General features: G+C 52.7%; 1 protein-coding gene across 6 annotated transcripts in view; it reads right to left on the bottom strand.

The window, feature by feature from the left end:
* The window catches only part of SEPTIN9 (septin 9), a 134,584-nt gene that overhangs the window by 26,775 nt on the left and 82,549 nt on the right, over nucleotides 1-25,260 (bottom strand). The window contains exon 1 of one of the 6 annotated variants that reach the window (XM_061455614.1): nucleotides 9,148-9,223. The exons of the other annotated variants lie outside the window; for them this stretch is intronic. Within the exon in view, the coding sequence (XP_061311598.1) occupies nucleotides 9,148-9,154 (7 nt within the window). The 5' untranslated portion in view covers nucleotides 9,155-9,223. Of the gene's footprint in view, nucleotides 1-9,147; nucleotides 9,224-25,260 lie in introns of those variants that run through there. 6 annotated transcript variants of the gene reach the window in all.

The following is a 25,260-nucleotide window of genomic DNA, read 5'->3' as shown; positions in this document are numbered from 1 at the left end:
TCTCTCTCCCTTCACTGCCACCCTGCAAAGCCAGCCTGGCTCCTTGGGACCCCTGGTTCTGGTGTGTCACTTTGACCTACCCTGTGATCTCGGGATGATTTTTCCCCCAGCTCCCTGCAGTTCTCAGATCTGCTTTCCCAGACAAAGGCCTACAGGCAACAAAAGGGCTAAGCCAGATTTGCACATTTGCAGTCCTCAATACCCAGAAGACTCAATTTCCCATGCACAGCCCCTAAGTCAGGGGCTGGTACTTGTCCATCCCCTTTGACCTGTTATCAGCATCACTGACTTGTCAAACTACTTCTCCAGACTCAAACCCCGCTGCCCAGCCAACAGCATCACACCCTGCCCTGTTTGTAACTCGTGTCTCTCTCGTGGTTGTCACCTCCCTTCCCCCTTTCCAACCACCAGCAGCAACAGCTCTGAGAAACCTCCACCCCAGCACCCAGGCAGGAAACCCAACCTCAATCTGCTTACGCTGCAGCTGTATGTAGCCTTCTGCTGGATTACACCACTTTTTATGATTTAATAAAGCTTTAAACTTTAACCCCTATCAGTGGGCATTAGTGTTTTAATCTCCTTAATCTCCAGGAAAATCCAATGCTAGATGCCAAACTGGGCTTGCCCGAGGAGCAGCTGGGTCTGTTTGCAAGTCCCTCCAGCCTTGCATTAGCTGGAGAAAGGCAGGAGCAGAGGGGGAAGGCAGCTCAGCAAAGCTCTGCTGTGCTCACTCAGATGCGGTGCTTCCTCGGGGCATCTCAGGTGCACGTGGGCTTTGCAGATGTGATTCACTCTTCACATCCCTGCCCTCACATTAACCACATCTGTAGTGCTGTGCAGGTGTTAAGCATCCAGCATGGGGTTCACATGCCCATGCCAAGGCCTGTGTGAACCCAGGATGCTCAGCCACATGAACTAGCTCCTCTGTGGTACTTTTTCCCATTGAAACCATGTGATGTTGGTCTTACCTGGGGGGGGGGGGGGGGGGGGGGGAACAAAACCAACCAACTATAGGAAAGTTCCCCCTCGGTCACTGAAGCTCTGCAGGAGGAGCAGGACAGAGCTCACACTGTACAAGTTGTTTTTCAGATTAATCCATAGAAAATATTTCGTTTCAACTCATAGAATCATAGAACAGTTAGGGTTGGAAAGGACCTTAAGATCATCTAGTTCCAAGCCCCCTGCCATGGGCAGACATATCTCATCCTTCTCAGAAACAACCCAAGACAGGGGAGCAAGCAGCTCAGGACAAGAAAATGCCATCCTTGGCCTCAAAGCAAATAAATACGTTAGGCTTTGGTAACTGTGCTGTCCTTGTGAAGGCTCTTGGGTGGCTTTGGGGCTATTTGTGTAGAGGAGGCACTCACAGACTGACAAGGAGCCACCTCAGAGATTTGTTACTCCAGGAGCATCTCTATTCCTGCATGGGGAGCAGGGCCCTGCCATACTTGCTCTCCCACTGCTTGCTCCTGGCTGCAAGAGCTCACTCTGCAAACAGGCAGGACCTACCAGAGGAGGGAAGCAGCCTTACCCCTATGGTGCAGATGAACAGGAGAAGGATTAAGTTACTCTCCCAGGGTCATGCAGAAAACTTACAACAGAGCCAAGAGCTGGATCCACATCCCCTACTCAGAGCTTTAAAATCCCAAAGTCATTTTTCTTTTCTTGATAATCAGAGTTTTAGAGCAATTCCAGCAAGGCCCTCTTGCTGTTGCAATTCTACTAAAGGTTTTGAACTAACTACAGATCCAGCTCTTAATCTTGCAACTAATCCAAAACAAGGAAGGTTCCTGCCTGCCTTATGCAGGTCCCCATGTCACAGCCACACTGCACAGGGTGCTATTGCAGGGCTGGTAGGGCTCATTGGAGAAGGTGCCAACAAAGAACCATATCCCAGGCTGGTTTGGGTTGGAAAGGACTTTAAAGCTCATCTGGTTCCAACCCCCTGCCATGGGCAGGGACACCTTCCACTGGACCAGGTTGCTCCAAGCACTATCCAGCCTGGTCCTGAACATGTTTCACCCTGATCTGCCCCCCTCTAAAGACATCCTCAGGACCTCCTGTCACCTCCACAGGAATGCTGAAGGGACATTTCCAATTTGTACTGCACTGCAGCAGTCCCCAGTTATAAGTGCACCGTTAGGGCTTAGTAAATCATTTGATGGTTTGAGTAGCACAGCAGTGCTGACCACCTGCAAGTCCCCAATGACTTCGATGGAGAGCTGGAAATCCAGGCAGCTATATTTATAATCTCTGATCAATAGCAGAATGAAAAGCACATCCAGAGACCTTGGTAAAGCATAAAGCTCAGTGGAAAGCAGCATGATTAAGAAAAGGTCATGGGCTTGCAGACCACAAGACCAAAATATAATGTTTTACACACTGCAAGAGACACCATCACTTTCAGCAGGAGCAGAAAGCATCCCATACCACCAGGAACATCTAAAACGAATCCCAACACTTGACTAAGAGCCTGGCTGCAGGTCTGCAGGTGTTACTGCCTGGGAAGCACTCTGGCAGGCAGCTGCCATGGTCCCTTCCGAACATGCAGGATAACTCTCCAGAAGGTCTGTAATTGTAAGACCTACAAAACAGTATTTCCTCCCTTCTGTACTGGATTCCCATGTCTATAGCTGATGCTGTTACTTTCTTTCAAGCTACCTGGCTTTTGGCATTGAGATCTCTGCATGGTATCACACCAGTTCCTTCATAAAAGATGTTAGTTGGTGGCTTAAGTCTCCCTAGACAGAGACAGCAGTGGAGCAGCAGGTACCATGGGATGCAGATGCTGCCAGGAGCATCTCAGGGCCCTGCAGGCTCCATCACACAGAGCAGGGACATCCTGAGGCAGCACAGGGAGCAACCATCATCAACCCCTCAGGGCCTTGGCCAGGAGCAGGCAACCAAACCTGCCAGCATCACTGAATCATGGTTGTTTCATTGAACCAATGTTACACATGGCACCAAGGAATGTTCCTGCTCCCACCACACTGAAAACCAAGGGCTTCTCCAGCCAGACACCTTCAGCCCACTCCCATTTTCCAGGAGGGAAGGAAGGAAGGAAGCAATAATTCCACATGCTGCCATCAGCCAGCACACACAGCTAGCACTGTGTCCTTGGCATTAGTCACCCCAGGGAGGCCATGCCTTCTTCCCAGCATCACATCCCACTCCCCAGGGAGGCCATGTCTTGCTTCCCAGCACCACATCCTGCTCCCCAGGGAGGCCATGCCTTGCTTCCCAGCACCACATCCCACTCCCCAGGGAGGCCATGCCTTGCTTCCCAGCACCACATCCCGCTCCCCAGGGAGGCCATGCCTTGCTGCCTGGTGTCACATCCCAGCAGTGCCCCTGCAGCAGCCTCCCTTCCTCAGCAACATTTCTTCTGCAGAGGAGCTGCAGCATCTGCTCACTTGAGCAAGGAAGGCAGGAGGCTCCTCACCATGCCTGAGCAATCCATCATTTTCCAGAAGGGAATGGGCTTTGCTACAAAACCACTCTGGGGTCACAAATATTTGGAGAAAGCAAGCGAAATACATTCCTTCAAGCATCCTTCCCCCTTCCAGGGGGTATCATTTTTGCTACTGACATGACAGTTCAGACAGACACAAAGCACACTCAGCAGCTTCCAGGAAACTCTCCCCACTGCAGGTCTGAGCACAGGTTTGGCTCAGCAGGGACTGGTGACCAGAGCACTGCTGCTCGGGAGGGTCCAGGACAGCTCTGCAGATGGCACAGCTCAGCCCTGCAAGAGGAAATGCACTTTCCTGCCTTTCCTTTAGGAGCAATCCCCATCCCTTCTCTTCAAGGGTATGATCTGCTCCCCAGACACCCCCAGCCAGACTATCACAAAGGACAAATACCTCCCCAAAGGGTAAAGCAAAATCCTCTGTACACCACTAGACAAGCATCCCAGAGCCCAGCTCCACCAAACCCCAATATCCTGCCCTTTGGAGAAAAGGGGGACATGCAGATCTGTGGGTCCCACACAGCAAAGGGCACCTCAAAGGGGTCCAGCATCCTCCACTGCTGCCTGTTTCTCACAGCACCTGCAGCATGGTCAAAGCGGACTCAGCAGCAGGGGTGGAGGATGAGTTTGGTGAAAAGAAATCACCTTTGCAAGGGGGAATGCTATAGAGTGGGAACTCAGTCTGCCTGGCTCACCCCACAGCTCAAGCAAACTCACTGTAGTAGCTTGAGCTCTATTTTGCCCCAAAGTGGGATCTCCTTTCTAGATGAGGAGATGCCCAGGCAATGGCAAGGAGATGCTGCAGTGCTGCCCAGGCAGTGACATCCCTTGGGGTCACAGCATCCACCTGGTACAAACCAAGCTCAAAGTGAGTACTGGGGTGTCCTAAGGATCCCTGCAGACCTTCTGCACCCTCATCGCCAGCAGTGCTTCTGTGCAAGCTGCACATAAAGGGCCTTTATCCACCCTTTGTGGGCTGCTTCTTTTAAACCTATAAATTCTCTTTGGAGGTAAAGAAGAAAGAATTCAGGGCACCCTAACCTTGAAAAGAAGGAAAACTCCATTCAAGCTGCCGAGCTGCTGGGCTGTCTCCTGCAGCTTAATTAATAGCAACCCATCCCCAGCAAGCTGCTTGCAGGCCAGCTGTCCCCGCTGATGGAGGTGCTTTTCCACGAATAATAGTGCTTTGTGTTTTGATGGGAAAAGGTCAGGAGAAGGGGGGAGAGGAGGAGGACGGGGGAGAGGGAAACACGTTGCTTTCCTGCAGCTCCCAGCACTGCGAGTCCTGCTCAGTCCCCATCTGCTCCTGGGTTAGATCTGGGAGATGGCTGCGCTTCTCCAACAGCCTTGGGGTGATCACGTCCTAACACTGGGCCAAGCAGAGGGGCACAGGGAGAATCCAGACCTGTGGTGTGCAAGCCCGCTGCTGCCAGAGGTCTGCAGAGCCCCTCCTGGTGCTGTTTGACATGGTCCAGGACCTCCTGTGGGGAAATCCCTCCTCTGCTCTTATCAGAGGCTGCCCTGATAACAGCACAGAATCCGTGCTGCAGGGAGCCAGCCCCAGCAGGGATGGTCCCTGTTGCCATTTGGCTTTTGCATAAATACATAAGCCATGCTTATTTACCTCACATGCTGAGAGCAATGGGGGTGAATCCAAGGTGATGCAGCAATGCGGCACAGCGGAGGAAAAAAGGTGAAATGGACCCAAGCCTTGGGTGTGTGGCATGAGATGCTGAGAGCCTCCACTTCCCAAGGCGCAGCCATGCAGTCACCTTCATTTCTGCTCAGACACAGCAGATTTGAGCCAAGACCAAACCAAGCTGCCTCCTCAGGCCCTGGGCAAGGGAGCCAAGGGCTTCCTTGGAGCCGTCTGGGCGCTTTCTGCTCACCATGGCTCTGCTGCTGGCTGGGAATTGAGTCTTCTCCTGACAAAAGGATGCTGCTGCCTCCAGCACAGTGCCAAGGCCTGACTGGGCATCAGCGCCCCAGGGAGCACAAATGCCATGCCAATTGCTCTCTGAGCAGCACACAAGCACCTCTCTGCTCTGGCCAGCTGGCCCAGGCTCTGTGTTCATTGTGGCTTTTGTCCCCTCCCATGTCCCTCTGTTCCACCCAGGCAGTCTGTGGCTACCCCAGCACCAAGAGGGCTCTGCTCCCAGTGCAGGACTGGGGCACATCTCCCCTTCCACCAGTTTATCTGGGGGAATAAAGGCAGATTAAAATGCCAAGGAAAGGCAGCATAAAGCAGCACTAGGGCAGGTCCTTTCTCACATACATGTCACCATGGTCCCCTACCCAGGCATCACAGCTTTGCCACTCAGCCCCCCAGCTGCACATGAGGAGGACACAGTCCAAGTGTCCCTGCTTCCACCCACAGCAGCCCTGGGAAAAGGTCCCCGTTGCTTAGCAAAGGGCCATTCATCATCAGGATTGTGTGGGATGAGAAAGGGTTAACCCACTGCAGCTGGGCCAGAAATACAGTGCAGGACAAAGAGAGACTTCATGTCACCCGCATCCACCCAGCGCAGAAAAAGGGGCCTTAATCCAATTCCCAAAGAAAATTTGTCTTTTAAAGCCCCATTTGACCAGGCCCCGCCAGCAGGTTTTGCATCTGTAGCAAGAGTTATCCCAGGTTTGGTGGCCCTAAAGCACCCCCATAGTGGCCAGACCTTGGCACTAGTTCTCCTGGGATTCATCAGGGACAGGACAAAGGACCACTGCCAGATTCCCCACAGGTGATGCTCAGCTGCACGCACCATAGCAATCACTGATGGCAACCAGGACACATGGGGAGGGACCCATGAGCATCATGACACTGCCCAGTATCGTGGGGACCACATCTCGGGGTGATGAGGGTGAGCCAGCATGAGCCGGAGAGTTTTAGGGGTTGAATGGCAGAGCTGTTTCTTTCCCACAGGGATGGGGAGCCCAGGGAACAAAGCCAGGGATGCTGCTGGGAAGCAGATGGTCTCACACCCACTGTGGATGAGGATGAACTGTCCCTGCCTTCATCTCCCAGCCGACACCCAGGCACACATCCCATTGTGCTGCGTCGCTCCCTGTGTTATAGTGCAGCCCTGGCAGCTACACCTCTGCAGCAAATGGGGTCTGCCACCACTCCTTCCCACCTCTCTGGCCCCACACCCTCCTGGTACCTTGAAATGCCATGTGGGATTTTTGGACAGGGACTCCTAGGATGCCACTGAGCTGTATTTGCGAGATTGACCTTTTCTGTCCAGTATGTGTTACTTCTCCACAAAGCACCTACCAAATTTCAGATGTAACTGAAATAAAGTTATGTTCAGACATAAGGTCACAACCCCCAGGAGAGCTGTCTTCCCCTTTCCCAGCCCAGCCTTCCTCACATAGAGGAGCAAAGCTCAGACACGTTACTCAAGGATCAACATAGAAACTTATCATAGAATTATAGAATGGTTTGGGTTTGGAAGGGACCTTAAAGCTCCTCCACCCCCAATCCCTGCCACGGGCAGGGACCCCTTCCATAGAGCAGCTTGCTCCAAGCCCCTGTGTCCAACCTGGCCTTGAACACTGCCAGGGATGGGGCAGCCACAGCTTCTCTGGGCAGCCAGTGCAGCTTTGACAGGGCTGGATGTGGCGCCACAGCCACGCAGAACTCACAGCATTTAAAACCAAAGGCTATAAAAATTCCACTGTGCTCGGAGAGGGGAAGTCTGGATTCCCCACGGAGAGGTGTCCAGGAACTGCTGCCGCCGGGTTATGAGCCACCAAGCCACTAAACGCCACATCTACATACCTCGAGCTATGGCTAGCATATACTGGTGAGAACACATGTGCTTAATGGCTGTGATGTCAAACACATTCAGTACACCACAACCGAGCCACCCATGAGCCCCACAGCCACACAGGTTATTTTGCTCTCAACATGGAAAATCATGGACTGCAACTACACGGTCACAACTCCCAGGGCTATCACAGTCCTTCATGTGCTCCACACATCTTTTCTATCCCAACATGTCCTTATCTGTATTCAGGACACCCTTACAGTAGGGCTGTGAGCAAGGTACACACCCTGGATGGCTGCACTCCTGTTGGGTGCTGTATCCTGCAGTCTGGAATCACACCCGGATGGGGCAGCGGTGCTCAGATGTTCACATATCATTGCGACCCTTGCTTTTTCGTTACAGGATGGTGCTTTAGCCATCAGTCATCTCAAAACCAAAGCTCAATCGTGCGCTGCCTGCACATGCAAATCTCCCATCACCCTGCCAAGGCCCTCCTATCTCGCAGGGGTGTTCAGTCAGAGTAACCAACAGTCATCAGCACCAGGGAGCCAGGACCGCCAGCCAGAACATCTCTAATAGCAGTGTAAAATATCCCGTCTAAACCTCCCGTGGCACAGCTTGAGGCCGTTTCCTCTTGCCCTATCGCTTGTTACTTGGGAGAAGAGCCCGGCCCCACCTCGCCCCATCCTCCTGTCAGGCGGCTGCAGGGAGCGATCAGGTCCCCCCTGAGCCTTCTCTTCTCCAGACTAAATAGAAAAACATAGCGCATAGAGAAGGAACGGAACCGGAGTCCACCCGCACCCACAGAGCGCGGCGGGACCCGGCTGCCGGCCCCAGCCCCGTCCGGGCCCCCCGCACTCACCCGGCGACCGCGGCTCCAGCGCGGAGCCGGGTCCGGAGGCTGCGGGCGCAGGGAGGGATTGGAGGCGGCTGGTTCAAAAGAGCCAATTAAAGAGGAAAGAAGCGGGAGATGCTCTTAAGGCGGGGGAGGCGCCTGGGGGGCTGCCCCAAGCGTTGGGGACCCGCTGGGTCGCAAGCGGCCGGACCTCCCCCCACGGTGCGGGGCTGGGGGTCCCGGGGGCAAGAGCCCAAAGCCCGGACATCTCACTCAGATCGCCCCTGGCAGGCAGCTGCCTTCATCCCTCATCACCTGCCTTCATCCCTCATCACCTGCCTTCATCCCTCATCACCTGCCTTCATCCCTCATCACCTGCCTTCTCTTGGGGGATGCAGGGTGTCCCCAGGGCTCCGGGTGCCTCCAGCACACCCACAGCACATCCCCTCTGCATGCAGATGCATTACCTGGGCATAGGGTGTAGCTCAGGTCTGGGGTTGCTGCATGCGCAGGGTGAGCTCAGCTTTGCGGTTGCTGTGTGTGCACTGGGGCTGGGTGGGGGAGAGGAGGGCAGAGCAGGAGGCTGCTTTTGGGGAGCACTTTCCACATGAGCACTGAGACCTTCAGAAAAGGGCCAGGGAGAGGAGAAATTCCCTGCTGCACCCTTGGCCCGGTGCCCTGCACCACGCACCAGTGCTCACAAGGATGCTCAGGAGATGGGTTTTCCCCATTGCTCACCAGGACAAGGGGCCATCAAACACCAGGCAGTACCTTCCCCATCAGTTATCAGTTCACAACCAACTCCCAGAGCAGAAAACAAGGTGTCAGATCTCCTTTACATTAGCAGACATGCTCCCCACAATGCCACAGAAACGTGTTTTCCAGGGGAAGTAACACCAGAGCACCTCCACTGCAGCCAGTGAAGCTGATAGAGCCCCATGCTGCCAGGCAGGAGAGGCTGCAGGAGCCCCTCCCCAGAACCTGTACAGATGTAGACAAGCACAACCAACCCCCCCCCGGCTGGGACAGGGCTCCCAGACTCAGCATGGCCCTTCCACAGGCAGCACTCGCACCCTTACCTGGCATCCCCAGCAACCAGGGTCCCTTCTTGCTGTGGGAGCTGGGTGAGGGCAGCCTGCCTGCAATGGGGTCCAAGCTCACCCCAGGGACCTCCCCTTGCCGGGGTCACATCGGGGTTGCTGCCACTCCTTTTCACGCCCAGGACCCAGCACTGTGACCCCCCCTCTCCCACTCCTTGCCTAAGACACAGCCCAGCACATCCCCATCCCAGGCGAGCCTGAGCGGGCAGCACTGCGGGCTCTGCCTCCTCCCGCAGCACAGGCCCTGACAAAGCATTCCCCTGCGTGGATGCCTGCATCATGCCCCTGGTATTTTCCCCCCTTGCTGAGCCACGGCTCTTTTTTATCTCTGTTACCCTTCAACTTCCCTTGCACTCACTGCACAGCCAGGGCTCCAGCCTGCCCGCTCCACAACTCCCCTCTGGTCTGGCCATGGAGACCTCAGCACAACTTTTTGTTCCCCAAGGCTGGGGAGTGCTCAGACTTACTCAGCCAAGGACTATGAGGAGGACCACAGGTGCTGGCCGGTGCCTGCAAGAGGCAAGGATGCTTCAGCACCTACTTCAGGTGCCACCCCAGCAAGTGTCCCCCAACTTCTGCAAAGTTCTGCTCAATTCCCTTTGTAAAGGTCTCACAAAGCAAATCCCTGCTGGCTCCCTGCCTCCCGCACCACCAGACATGAAAAGCACTTGAGTTTCTCCCGTGGTAACGCGGGTAAAAGCTTCCAACATCAAAGGCATCACACAAGAGTTATCCGTCCCTCATCCCTCCCTCCCATGCAGCAGAGCTGGGGCTGCCTCTCTTGGAAGCAGGGCAGCCTCGGTGGTTAAGGAGCCAACAGCACTGCAGACAGAGCTTTGGTTATTTTCTGTGTCTTTTGGTTCTGTTGCTTGCTTTAAGAAACTCAGCCACAAACTGAGGAACTTGGGGCTCTCCTTTAGGGGCGATGTAAAGAGCATGGTGCTGATGGGGGTTTGCCCGCTGTGGTCACCCAAGGAAAAGAGGAGTAAAAACACTCCCTGTGCCAGTCCCCAACATTAAAGAAAGCCACGTCCTGGAGCTAAACCACAATAAAACAGGAGCACCCTCCCAGCAAGCAGATTCATGAGCATTTCTCAACAGCCTCTGCAACTCCTTCCCTCCATCTCCACAACAGAAACAACATCTCTACCCCTTTGCAGTTTGATATCTCCACAGCGAAGCAGGGCAAGGGAGGGGTGTTTACCTCCCTGGAAACACGGAGCAGCATTTACACCCAAAACTGCCTCAGAACACCAGGGGAGAGGGAGCAGTTGCAGACGCAGCAGGAAAAACCATGGATTCAGAAGATGAGCAGGACTAGGAAACAGCTTCAAACACCACAGGGATTTCAAAGAGTCATAGGACTACATGGGTTCTTGGCCCACTTAAAGGTGTTCTTCAGCCCTTCATCCCACACAGCAGTTGTTCCTGCCAGATCCCCGCCTGCCCGGTTCATTTTATTGCTGGAACATGGAACCAACCTTCATGTGCAGGGGGGAGGTGGGAAGGCTCTGCTGTTTAACACTTGGCCACGTTCATGCTGTGATTAATCTCACCCATGCACCCATAGCAGATGTTCTCAGGGCAGGCTGAAGCATATCCTAAATTGCACCAAGATGGAATTTTTGTGGCAATTTTCGGGGAGTGCTAAGAGGAGGCACTAATGGAAGAGCAGAGACTTACTCAGATATGCAAACACAGCCTGTGGGGTTGTGGCACCGGTCATAACCCTGGGCTGGTTGCAAAGCCATAGGCCTGCACTTCTTCCAGTCAACAGCTTGTCATTTTGGAAGCAATTACCAATTCCTGTTCTTCAGTGGGTCACAAACCTCTGACTTCCCCACATTCACAGCCAAAAAAAAGACTTCAGCTTTGCCTCTGCCTCTTCTGCTCCCCTGGAGCTTCAGCTCCAGGAAGGAATTGCTGGTAGAAGAACAGCAAACCCTTACAAAAGGTTCAGCCTCTCCGCACTGCTTCCCCAGGGGATCACTGTAATCCCACTCTAAAGCAACCAAGTGCCTTACTCTATCAGCAGCTCCTCCCCACCCCTATGGGGCTGCCGAATGGGAGGAGTGCCTCAGGGTCACCTACATGGGTGTCTATTTAATTAAAACCAAATCCTACCATGTTGGAGATGGGGTCATTCCAGCTTTGTGGAGGCCACACACTGCCCTGCCATACAGCTGACGTCAAACAGGATGACTTCTGGCTCACTGTGGGATGCCAGGTGATGGGATGCAGGTTCATGGCTTGTGGAACTCAGCGTGGTGACCTGGCCATCTCCTGTGTGGCACAACGCAATGCTTGCTCTAGGACACGGAGCACATCACTGTGCCAAGCTCTGTCAAAGTGTCCCTGCAGCTCTGGGAGCACAGAGGGGCTCAGCCAACAAATAGCATCAGGAGGGAATTTGCTGGAGCATCTTCAACATGGTAGAACTGTGTGATGCCCAAAGACCTCACCGTGGGATTTCAGAGACCTCTCTTCTTTGTGTGGTTTCTTCCTGGCTCCAGACTGATCCCACACGTGCTGATGGCCTCAGAAAACGAATTCACACAGTCCCAGGACTTGCTGGTTTTCTGTTTTCTTCTCTGCCTGGTTTGGGAGCTTGCAGCTGAAGTTTGGGACATCCTCAGGGCTCCCAAACCAGCTCATCCTCATACTTAACACCACAGAGGTGGCCAGGCCATGGCTCATGCACCACTTTGACAGCACTGGGTGCTGTTGGTTATGCAACTGGTGGCAATCCCTGGTGCTGGACTCATACCATAGTAGATGAACCAGAGAAGAAAAAGAGGGTCCAGGGCACAAAAAAACAGCGCTAGCTGTGCCTTCTGCTGTAGGCATGAAAAGAAGCAACAAAAAGGAGCATTTCCCTTCCCTGAAACTCCATTGCTCCCTGCTTTTAGAGCCAGGCAGGCTCGCTGCTGGCAGGAGCATGTCTGTGTCCATGTGTCCGGGCAGGACCTGCAGTGCCTGTGGGCGTGAGAAATCCCACATCCCATGGGGCTGCCTTTGCGTTCCTACTGAAATGGTAAGGTCTGGCTGACACTTAAAGTTTGGTTTGGGGGTTCATTAGAGCAGGAAGGAAGGGTAACTGCTCTGCAGGCTTCCAGCTCTGCTATAAAGGACTTCACCCAAGCGAAGTCACTTTGTCTCTCCTCCAGCTTTTCCCACCACGGAATCGTGATGTGCATACGAAACCATTGCTGAATCGTGAATTTACACCCAGAAACCAGAAGTAAAAGATCTCTGTTACTTGCTTCTTTGAACAAAGGTTAAATCCAACCAAATACATAAGCTTTCGCGGACAGGACAAGTATTTGGCAGCCAACAGGAAGGAACAGAAACGTGGGAATTCCTCCTACGACTTGGCAACGGGCTCTCCCCCCAGCACGGGAGCTCTCTGGGGTCTGCTCAGCCTCTGCCAAGCCAAGAAAGCCCCTCATTCAAGTGCTCAGTGATCTCACAGGACATCCTGTAGCTTCAGGAGGAGTTTGGATGATGGGCTGGATGGATTCAAACTGCTTAATTACTGGAGAGAGAAATAGGAAAGGTGGCGTGGCAGTCCTGGAGCTGAGATGTCCTAATCTTAATCCGCTGTTTGAAGAAACACTTCCTACTGAATACAGAAGTAACAGCAACATGAGGTTACTGTTAATTCCTCCAGCATCACCGCAACATCAAAACAGGCCCCAAGGCTCTCTAAAGACTGATAATGCCACTTCCAGCCCCTTCCTCCCTCACCCCACCCCGCATGACAGGGCACATCTTGGGTTTTGATGCTCTGCCAGCACCATGTGATGGGGCAGTGCTAAGAAGAGCCAAGACACACATTCAAAAAGGAATTTAGGCACCTAACTCCAATTAGTCTGTAACTCTCCTCAAGAGATTTCAGTATATATATATATATATATATATATATATGTACCAATATTTGAGATGTTTAGGAGCAGACCTGCACCATGATCACACCAACTGGGGAATGAAGCTCCCAGCACCCACACCCAGGTCTCACCATCACTCTATGGTCATTATGTGTACACAGACCAAGACCACCAGTCTCCTGGATGCAAACCTGCAGGACACCAAATGTTCCCCTCCAGCCTTGTCTCCATTTCCCACAAGGACTGGAGAATGTGATTAGGAGATGCTCCAGACTTTAAGTCCCACTGGGTCACCATGAATACACAAGGAGGGGAGGCAGCACCTGCTGACCCGCAGCAACATGCATCCCTGGCTCTGGTGTACCAGTGCCAGGCTCCCCATCACCTTCTCAAACCCTCATCTCAACATGAGCACAAACTGGCCACCAAGCTGAACCCCATCACCTCATAAAAGCAGAAAGCCCCATAGCAACCCAAGCTCCACTCAGAGCTACCCTCCTCCCCAGGCAATGATCTGCAGATAATGCCGTGGCTTCGCTCTCTTAAAGGTCACATCCCCGCTTGTTTTGAGGTTTTCAGCTCTGCAGGATACTGCACTTGTTTCTGACACCCTCCTGTAGCCAAGAACAGAGAGAGCACTGAGCAGGGGCCCAGGTCCCCCCCATATCCCCACAGCACTAGCAGCACTCTTGGGGCACTGACCATCAGTCATGGTTTTGGTCCTAAAGGAAAAGCATCACTGAGGGCTCTAAGAACAGACCCCCACATCCAGAGTTTGGGATCATTCAAGCAAGAGCAGCGATACTAACTGATATTTTTAGATGAAGAGCAATGGGGAAACCAGCTGTGCCTCCAACCCCACCGAGGGAAAGCCTTCTACCCAAGGAAAGCCATGTCCTGCCAGTGGACAACTCCAGCTCCTCCAACACCCATTATAAATCAGCATCATGCTAGGGGAGGGAATTTTAGGGAACAGCTCTGCTGGAGAGCAGGCCTGGGGGAAGCCCTTAACATAATGCTCCAGTGCTCTTTTATGACCATGGCAACTCATTTGCTGGAAAGACCTCCACCTAAATGATGCATAAAGCATCTTGGTTCCAGCTGGGATTACACCAGGTATTGCTGTGTCTACCAGAAGAGTCAACCCCTCCCAGCTCAGCACCCCTCCTTCACCCTGTGAGCAGGGACCAGCAGCCACATCCCATCAGACTCTTCCTAGAGCTCCAGCACACAGATCCCAGGGATTCTGTAAAGCATCCTTAAAATAACCACTTTAACAGCCCTCTGGGTTGCCAGGACCAGGAAACAGGCAAAACCTAAAGCACAAGAAACAGAAATGCACATTCAAAGCATAAGAAAATATTTGTCTCTTCTCTTTCCATCTCACAGGTTTTGTGTTTGAGGACCAAGTACCAACTTGTGACACCTTGGCCAGGCCAAGCTCTCTTGGTCTTTGCCCTTTTGAGGGCTGGGTGTTGTGTTTAGCCCTCAGAGGCCGCAGGCAGGGCCAGCACAGCCCCACTCTACCGGCTGCATGATGGATATGGGTATCCCTGCCCTCCCATCCCAACCCACCCTGCTGCAGACATGTGGGCAAGGCAGAATCACAGCGTTTCACAGAGACTTGCTAAAACTCACTCCTTGGGCCCTAAATTGCCCATTCATTTCAGATATCAAGCAGTCTGCATAAGCTTTGGTCCCCCTTCAGACCTTTGTACAGGTCTGCCCTCTGCCCCACACAGAGCCTTTCAATCAGCTGTTTCCAAACCTCTTCCCAAACCTTTCTGTGCCTCTCCCACTGCTTCAGCCCTGGGGCTCTGCATCCCTCTGCAGGAGCCGTGGGAAGGAGGGCTCATCCTGTGCAGGGATGCTGTTACAGAGAAGGAAGGGCTGGGAGGGGGCCCCAGGGGTCAGCCAACAAGAAGAAGAAAAATAAATCAAGCACACAGCAATTTACAGAGCAGCATTTGCTCCTTCCTATGGGCCCACACTTACACCACAGCTGCTCAGCAGAGGCTGAGGATGCTGAAATGCCTGAAGGGCTCCAGGACACTTCTGTGGAAGAATGCTTCCTTTTCCAGTTAATTCCCCCCTATCTGCCCTCCCCAAGGGCACCCAGAGGACCCAAGGATCCTGTGTGGGTATCTGCTTCACCAGCTCCATCCATGAGGTTTTGCTCCAGGACAGGGCGAGCAGGGCAGCAATGGGCTTCAACCCAGCTCCGTTTGGGACAGCAAATCCTCTTCATCCCTTCCCTGTTGTGTATGACCACACTGCCAGTCCCTGCACAGAGTTGCAGCCATGTAGGCAAATGGGGATGGCTCTGAGGCAAATAAATGTATTTATACCCCAAAACAGCCACAGCATCTGCCCTGCTGGTCCAGCAGCCCTAATGCAGCCCATCCCTCCACTCCTACCCCCATGGCCCTGCCTGCAGGAAGCAATGCCAGGACCAGGGCTGGATCACACACACACACCCCCCACACCCCCTCTGAGCTTAAACCAGCCTCAGCATGTTGTGCAAGAGCAGAGGGCACCGCTGAAGTGTTACTGGGCTGCAAACACAGCTTTCAGCCGGCTGTGACTACTTTGAAGACTGAAATCAGCCCCATCTTCCCCTCCCCCGGGTTTGCTGGCCAAAGATTTTTTCCGGGAAAAGCACCCCATGGAAAACCTGGGAAAACAAACAGGGTGTGCCTAGCCAAATCCCTGGCGCCAAGGGCTGTGCTGCTGGGGGTTTAGGGGGTTATGTGCCATGCTGAGCACCAGCAATCGGTGCTACCCCTCTCCCCAGGTACAGAGCTGCTTGCTGAGGACGGGACTTACCCCTTCTGATCCGTGCTCTGAAGAAAGGCCAAGGCTCCCATGTGAAGTGGTGCAGGGAAAGAAAGGGTCAAGGAGGAAAGCCAAGGAGGAGGATGTTCAGAGCTCTGCATAATGCTCCATTCATGGTAAGCCCGCCCAAGAGGGCACCCACATGCTCTGCTTCTGCTCCTAGGGCTGGAACAACACCTCCCAAAGTGACTCAGGTCCCAGCATGGGTGTGAGAGGTCTCATTTCCACTATGAGCAATTTTATGCTTCCCAGTGACTGTTAGCAGGAAGCCAGAGTAAGCAAACTCAGACCAGCTCTGACCCATACCCTGCTTGCTCTGCCACTTTTCTACGCTGCAACTTCGGGCTCCCAGCCACACAGTGCAGGTATTTTTTAGCCAGCTGGTAACATTTCAATTAAAACCATCTAAATCTCCATGCTCCAGCCAACAAAACTGGGGTTTGGAGATGCCTTCCATAACGGAGCAAAAATCCCCAGTGAGCTGAATTACATCTCAAGGTGCGACACCCATCAGAGAGCTCCAGCGAGGACCACCCTGATCCACAGAACCACTGCCCTGTCCACTCCTTGCTGCCGGCACACAAAGCCTCTCGTTTCTCTTCTACCCTTGCGCATCTCCGCCCTTGGCCATCCGGCTGCTATTCCCTGCCTGGCCAGGTAGATGGTGCTCAGCCAGCACGAAGTGGGAAATCAGCTGGGCCGGAAGAATGAAGTTACCTCTGATGAAGCCAATGAAGTCGAAGTGGTTTCCGCTGACAGATGCAGAAGGTCCCGCTCCAGCCCCACACAAACGGGACCAACTCCAACCCTGAACATCTATTTCATACTGTTGCCTTTCACCTCAGACTGGCAGGTGGCAGATAAGCAGGCTGCAAACACTGCAGAGAGCCCAGTGCTTTCCCAGCTCTCATTTTCTGCTGAAAACTCCCTCCACTGACATTTTGCCCCCACCTTTGACCAGCTCCCCCCACACATTTCCCACAAAACCAAAACACAGCAAAGCCCAGTGGGGCAGGAAACAATTTGCCCATTTTTCCCCTACAAAGCCAAGGGGATGGGGCCGGGGGGCACTGTCAGGGCCCCTCATCCAGCAGGAAGCTGCCGGGCGCAGGCAGCTGGAGGGGTCCAGGCTTTCCATCACATCACCCCAGGGTCGCTCTCCTCTGCCGTGCCGGATGTAGGATGTCTAATATTTCTCCCATTCTGTTTTAACACTCACACCATCTTGGGAGCAGGAAGCTTAAGCCATTTCCTGCAAGGCATTGCTCTGCCCTTCAAATACTTTCGGCCTGGATGCAAGCTGTTTTAACACCAAGCTGGCAGCTGGAAGCGCAAGATCAGAGGAGGGGTTTGCAGAGGGAAAACTCAGTTTGTGAAACCTCTCTCCAGTCCCTGCTGCCCCAGAGCAGTAAAATAAATATTGCCACAGACAATAAGAGAAGAATTAATCGTGCATGTGTAAAAATGAGAAGGGAAAGGATAAACTCAATGTTCTCTGGGTCCCCCCAAGGGACACGGCACTGCTCCCCAGCACAAAGCCACAGCCACGTCCCCCTTGTCTCTACAGTCCACAAGTTGAGGCTTTCCCAGCTTTGCTCTTGCAGAGGAGCCCAAATGTTGGCTTTGGTTTGCTCATTCTTCAAACAAGCATCTCACAGACTGCCTGTCCCACAAATGGGCTGAAATAACCCCAAAGAGACCCTTCCCACTCCTCCAAGTGGAAAACCCAAATGCTCATTCCCTGAAGCTCCGCAGAGCAGCTTTGGGCTGTGCCAAGGCAGAGCTGGAAATCCCACAGAGCCAGGTCAGTGGAGCTCAGTCCCATCCCAACACCCTCTCAGCCACATCCTTTCCTCCTCCACATGAGGTCCTGTGTGCAGAGGAAGGGTCCAGCCCTGTGCCGCATCCCTGAGAGCCCCTTTTCCAGAGAGGAGGACCCTGGCCATGCTTCAGGCCAACACAAGAAAAGAGAACAAATCCCCCAGGGTCCAAGGCAAACTCGGGCTGTGGGGAGATTCTGGACGACAGGAACCAAGGAGGGAGGGAGGTGGATGGCAGCCCATCCCCTGCTGCTGTCCCTGGCTGCTTCACGTGTCACACATGAGCACTGGTTATCTCCTCACAGCTCTTCTCCTGGTGACACGCATGGACTCCTGTCCTTGCTACAGGGAAATAAAGCCAAGCCCCAGGGCCATTCAAAGGCCTCAGATTCACTGAGCTCCCACCCACAGAGCTGCTCCTTTGTGAGACTTTTCTGCCCAGGAACCAAAGCCACAAAGCAGAGAGGAAACCCCAGAGCTCCTCAGGATCACACAGGAACCCTTCCCCTCCCAGCCTCAGGGCAAGAGTTTCTGGGCTGTAAATAAACTTGTATTTACTACACAAAGTAGGGCAAAGAGGACCATTTCCCTGAGGGACAGTGGGAGGAACATCAGCATCACGGCAGGATCTCAGATTTCATCTGATTCCCGGAGACCTCCATAGGAGCCACACAGGGCATGACAACACCTCTCCTGTGGCCACATCCCGCCCACATCCTGCTTGTCTCCCCATTTCCAGTCCAAACAAAATGAATCTGGGGCATGGCTCTGCCCAGCCAGGACCCCAGGCCTGGAGAGATCGTGGCTGAAGCAAATTCACCTCCCACAAAGCAGCAGGCAGCAGAAGAATCCATCCTCTGCCAATGAGCCATGATGGATCTAATGGTGCCCTCCAGGACCACCCGAGTCTCCCAGCACTGATGTGCTGCGTTACCAACATCTCTGCATTGAACTACCTAAAGCCTGGGCAGCACCCTCAGCACTCAACTGTATCCTCTCATCTTCTCTCCAAGTGCATCAAAAGGGGTGGATGGGGGATCTTGGGGGTGGTGTGACCTCAGGGAGAGCCTCAGCAGCCTGTGAACTCGGCCTCCCACTTCCACCCCATTTATCTGCGCGTTGGGCTGCAGGAGGAAGCGGGTTCAGCCAGAGTTTGTCTAAACAATTATGTTTTATCAGAAAAGCTGCTCAGATCTACTCCTTTTTTCCCAGGACAAATCTGGACTCCAAGGTAATCTCTATTCTCCTTCCTATCTGCACAAGATGGAGGCAGAGGAGGAGGACATGAAGCAAAGAGCATGCAAACACCCTACCAGCGCCCGCTCCACCTCCCTCAGTGTCAGCAGTCTCCATCACTCATAAATCAGGAGGCAGCATCCATCCCCACATCTGCTCCCCACACATCCAATGTTTGCCTTCCAAATCCTTTTTTTCCCTCCTCCAAACTACAGGTTTTTCAAATTTAGGAGAAAGCAGACTGAAGAGCAGAGTAGATTGGAGATGGTTTTGATGGAACCATTTGATACCCTCCCTCTCCTTGTGGACGGCTGGGGAGCTCTCTCTTCGTAGAGCCACTCCAGTAATCTGGACAGAGCAGCTTCTCCCATCCTGCACAGCTCCACCTCTGTGACCAGGATCAGCAATTTTCTTACCACCAGCTGAACCTCCAAGAAGAAAGGACTCAATGTAAGGACTGACCCTGAAGCATCTTGCCACATGCACCAGCTCCTTGTTAGGAAAGGAGAAACGAGTGGGTAGGGACATTCACCCAGGGCAATGAGAACATGAACAGCAAAGGCAGGATCCTGACCCAGTTCTTCTGCCATCCAACCTTTTGTCATCTCCTCAGTGGTTTTCTGTCTCTAGGTCCCCGAACTTACCTCACTACAGATGGGAGTGAGTTGCCAGTGAACACCCAAGTATGTGACGTGTGCAATGGAGGACAGCACCCCTATGCTGTTACAGCAATTAGCCGTGCATTCATACCCTCTGAAACTGTAACCAGGGACTCATCCTGTACTTCCATGTGCCAGAGCTGCAGAGAAGGGTTCAGAGGACACCATCACTTCAGAACCTCGGCAGAAAGCAGCACAACCTCCAAGATCAGAGCAAATAACACAGACAGTGAACAAGAATTCACATCCAGAGTCGTGACATGCAGGGGAAGCAAACACAGGCAGGGGCTCCAGCCAGTGCTGGGTAGGGCAATATCTGCAACACTCCTCCAGATCTCCCCGTCACACATAAAATACACCCCAGGTGCAACCAGGCTGGAGTTGAAAGCTCTACAAAAGACTTGTGTCCTACCGTACAGTTGTAATGGGGAAAGCTCCTTTCAACAGCTTATGTATCATTAACTTTTATCACTGCCCTCTCCTCCTAGACACCATACCCTTTTGGATTCCCATCTAATCTTCCTGCCTTGAGATCTCCCCAGACTGAGCTTTGCTTTGAGAGAGGGAAGGAATGTCTGTCCCACTCCACGAAGAGCAGGAGAGAAAGAGAAGGGGGAAAGACAGAGCCATCATAAAAACTTTTAAGTACTATGATAAGCATCAAAGACAGTTTGAGCCATTAACTCAAGTAAATAATTGTCCACAATGACCTGTTTGCAGAACAAGCTGACACAAGGGGACCAGGCTTGCTGGGGGCTGTCAAGCACGACTGGTAACAAGGAATTAGTGTCTTGCACAGTTCTGTCCTGCTGCAGCATCCCTTTTCACCTCCACCTTTTTGACTCTGGAAATAATACAGGAAGGTAACATTTGGCCCAACTGGAGACATCCCCAGCTGAACTGCTTGCATGGGCTCTCTTTACATTCAGCAGAGCAAAATCCTTTAAGGACACAATTCCCACCAGCCAAAAGGAGACATCCAGATGATTAGTTCAAGTGCAGACACCTCAAGCAAGACAGGGTGAACACCATGTAGTATGTATAGCTGAAGCCACGTGCAAGGGATCCATTGGGAGCATTCCCTGCAAAAGGTTTTCCTCACAGACAGGCAAAGGCTGAGTTCACAGAGGAGCAAAAGGAGGTAGGAGCTCAGCTCCCACTAAATGTTTTTGGACCCTTGGAAACACCAGCCAGGGACCATGCAAGTGCTGAACCACAGAGAGCCTCTGCAGAGCTGGAATGCAAAGAACACCAAGAGGCTGGTGGGACCACCCAGCTCAGACTTAGCCTGGACACTGTCTCTCGGGTTGAAAAGCTAAACATAAATGTGAGGTTATGCTCCTATTTGCTAGAGCATCAACCAGCTTTGAACTCGGTGATGAAAGATGCTGCATTTCAGTCATTCTTCATTCCTGCTGTACAAACTGCCTTTGCTATGCAAAATTCAACCCACTGCTTCCACAAGGAAGAAGCTGCAGACAACACAAGGCAAGGAGGAACCAAGGAACTGAGGATGCCCATGCTGGCACTCCTGGGCTGGCACAGCAACCTCAGGCTGCTTGTGAAGATGATCTGCTTTCTATAAATGCAGAAACATCTGCAAAGTTTTGTTGCCTGCGAAATGGTTTGGACCAAACCCTTCAGTCCAGCTTTGTCTCTCAATAGGGCTACTGCTATCTTCATGCCAAGACAAAACGAAAGAATTCAAGAGTGAAGTATTTATGCATGTGACCCTCCAGAAAGCCAGGGAACTGCTTCACAGAGCCCCGTTCAGAAGACTGACAAAACAAATGGCCCAAATTCAACTAACCCGAAGGAGAGCAGCCTTCTCCCCAAGTCCCTCCTTTAAAACCTGCAACAGATGCAAGAAAAACTGGGCCCAAAGAAGTCTGAGTACAGGCTGCAGTCCAAGACCAGCTGCTTCTTCCATTTATAGCCACATTCACTTCAGCTTCGTTGCAGCATCTTGGACAATACAAAAGTGCCTGTGTGCCTGTTTGTTTGCTGGAGGAGTAAAGAACCCAACTGGCTTGCTGTCACGTTATCTTCTTTGCTCACAACAACGTTTGATCTTCTCAAAACAAAGTTATCTCTCTCCAATCTCAATTTAGCTTCTCAAGTCCTCTTACACAGTTTACAGAATTGGCACTGTACCCAGCCTATGGTGTCCCTTCAACCACTGGCCAACAGAAACAGGCAGGGACAGAGGTCTAGAAATAGTTTAGAAGAAAATGATTTCTTAACTGCAGAAGGTTCATCACCGTTGCCATCGCTTCCCTCCCCCAGCAGACAGCCGAGAAGTCACAAAAAGAGTGGCCAGGCCTTACTGCAGGAGATCAAAGCAAACTCTTTGTTTTATCTTTGTCAAGATTCCAGATTTTATTTGCCTTATCAGCCTGTAGGATGATTAAACTAAATGTGAGAAAGCTTGAGGATGCCAAAAGGAGCTGATGGGCGGGGAGCATGCTCCCCAGCACGACTGCCATGGGCTCCAGACATGCAAATACCACAAGATAAACAGAGAAACTCTTGGGTCTGGCTCATACACGCCACCCTCAGCCAGGGCTGCATCTCCCATCGCCTTCCAGCATCACTCATCCATACATAAATCCAACAGCAGGCAGGAGTGCTCTCTTGTGTTTTCAGTGCAGCAGAGGCACCCCTCTGCCCAGTGGCTGCCCCAGGCTGCATGGATGGAGGTGCAGAGCCAGAAGGGTCCTCCTCACCCCAGAACAGACCCCACCAGCCTGCAGCTCATCACCTTCTCCTGGGAACAGGAGGCTTTGGCCTCTACAGAGACAAGTTCAGTCCGAGATACTTCCTGCAAGCTTCAGGAAGCACTGCCATGGATACACAACAGAGCTCTCAGACCCAACCTAGCCATGGAAGAGACCTGACAGGTTGTTCAGCACAGTGCCAGGAGGATATGCAGCTTAGCATCCATTAGGTTTGCCCTCTCTTGGTCTCAAACGACATGGGGCAGGGAAGGGAAGTTGGAACTGTAATGTTTCCTATGGGAAACTACTCCTTCGCATAATGAATCTCCACTGGGGAGATCACTGCTTTTCCTATGGGCCCTCAGGGACTTCCAACAGGGCAAATGAATTCTCCATGTGACTGCACCTCTGGCTGCCTGCACTGAGGCTGCAGCACCCACACAGACCCTGATGGCATCCACATGGACAGTGCCCACACAGACACAAAGAATGCCAACGTGACCGGAGCTGAACACAGTGTAATGAGCTTGGGAAGAGCATTCCTGGAGGGCAAAGATGTGCAGCAGAAGGACCACCACTTCCTGACATCCACAACAGCCCAAATCACCCCAGAAGGAACCAAGCTGCCTGCAAGGACAGGAACAGAGCACATGGTGGGAAGGGGAAAGCAGAAATCACCCAGTCTCCTCCACTCCCCTTCCTAGGGCAGGTGGCCATGCATGTGGCATCGCAGATCAGGCAGCATCCCCACTATGGGTCACGGTCATCTCCCCGTACACGCTCCTTCATTCCAAGTCACTGGTGCTGCAGGTCCCCAGTTTTCCAGATTATCTCATTTTTGGCCCTCAAGTTCCCAAACTGGGACTCTGTGCTTCCCACTCAGCTTCTCCATTTGGTATCTTGGGCTGCAGGCATTTCCCCATTAGAAACAACAAGAAGAACAAGGCTACCCGTAATCTGGCCCAAATGTGTCAGCTGGTTTTAAGGAAATGTGTCCCTACAGCTTTAATCTTCTTGTACAGTTAAATTGCAGTGCAGCCTGGGGAGCTGGAAATGGTTACTCACTGCATCTCCACTCAGCCCTGGCCTCTTCATTCACTGTGGGGAGTGTTGCTGTGTTAACAGTCAGCCAAATCCCTCTAACCCCAGCTCCAGCAAGGCAGTCCAGCCCCATCAGCCTCACAGGTTGGAAAGAAAAGAGTTGAATTGTAATTGTAATAAAGAGAAGGTGAATTGCTTCACTCTCCTGATGTCACCCTGTTTGTTCTGCAGTCAAATAGGATGGGGCCCTTATTACTTTTTAAGGGGCACCTGGCACCCTGCACAGCTGTGCCAAAGGGGAGAATCAAGCAGTGATGGAACAAAGACTCCAAAAAAGCTGAAAGCTCAGGGATGTTTCAGACAGTTTTTGCACATCACCATGGTGGAACACAGCTTTTGGAGAGGAAGGTCAAGATCATGTTTTAGGTGAACATTCCCATTATTCATTGTATCTGCTTTGATTTATCTGAACAAGTTCCAGAGCATCCTTGCAAGAAAGGACTGAGAGGAAGAACTGTGGCCCTATCAATTGCCAAGAGCAGGACAATGGGGCGAGGGCAGCAGCAGGCAGCAGAATGTGGTGAAGAGCCCACCTCGCTGCAGCACGCTGTCCCCAGGGCCCTGGGCAACGTGCCCATGGCAGATTGTGAGGAGGGGAAAAGGATCATCGGCTCAAAGCACCTATCACTCTTCATCTGGGGTTGTTTCTAAACCATCACCTGAACTGAGCCTGCCCCACAAACACAAACAGGTTCAGACTGGGGGGAGCAGAGAGGAACTATTAAAACAAAGTGGAAAACATTAACTCTTCTAGCACCAAAACCGTTTTTGCTGCCACTTCTCAAACCCGACCACCACCGCACTGCAAGGCATGAAGAGCAACAGAAGAGCAAATGTTCAACCACACGTGCACAACACCAGCATCAGCAACAGGAGGCACCAGTGGGAGGGGATGCTGAGGCAGGATCAGCCACGATGGACTCAGTGAGGCTCTTTCCAAGGATTCATCCAGCTCAGGAGAAGCCTCAACATCCCTCCTTCGGGAAGGGCCATTGCATGTATCTGGATGAAGTATTGCTGCTCCAAAACGATTCCCTTTTCCTCTCCTTGCTCAGCAGCAAGCAATGGAAAGCAGACCTGTGGGGTTGCCCTCCTGCCCAGAGCCATGAGGGACACCCCAGACAAAGCTGCTGCTCCAGAGCAACCAGGGAGGAAGAAGAGGGTCAGAAGGAGGAGGTGATGGGGGCTAAGCAAGCCAGCACCTGGTGGCTGCAGCACCAGGCAGGGTCACCAAAGCAGGACCCAGCTGCCAGGCAGAACTCTGGTAAATTCTACCCACTGAAGAGACCCCTGCAGTGCCCAGGGCTGTGGGTCACAACCACCACCTCCCCTCACCTTCTACCTCATGTTTATTTTCAATGGCTTCTGCCTCTTTCTGCCTTTTGCATATTCCCCCCTTGCCTACAGCCACTGCACAACCCTGCTCACATTCCTCTGGATGACTCTGACTATACCAGTCTCCATTGCCTGGCCACCCCCATCACATCTCCTTGTCCCAGCTGGGCAGCACCAGCCACCATGGGGACATGAAGTCCAGCTTTGCTGGAGGGCTGGTACATCACACCCATGATGCACATCTCTGTCCCATATCTCCCTATCGCCAATGGCCCAACTCCATGTTAAACCTGCAAAAGCACAGCCAGGGCTCCCCAGGGAGCACAGGAGAGGGAGAACAGGGATGGGGAGGAATATTTCTTGCTCTTCTGCCCCACAAAGACACCTCCTGCCCTCCTCCACCTCGAGAACCATGGCTCTGGAGCAGGCTCAGCCCACGCCACCAGCCGCACCGCTCTAATGAAGCTCAGTGCTATAATTACTCCTTTCCTTTGTGGTTTGC

The sequence above is a fragment of the Pezoporus flaviventris genome, unplaced genomic scaffold (assembly GCF_033815535.1).
Source record: "Pezoporus flaviventris isolate CSIRO_AGI_PZ_B2104156 unplaced genomic scaffold, CSIRO_AGI_Pfla_v1 ptg000020l, whole genome shotgun sequence".
NCBI lineage: Eukaryota > Metazoa > Chordata > Aves > Psittaciformes > Psittacidae > Pezoporus > Pezoporus flaviventris.
Note: the sequence above shows the minus strand (reverse complement) of the source record. Positions and strands in the feature narration are given on the sequence as shown.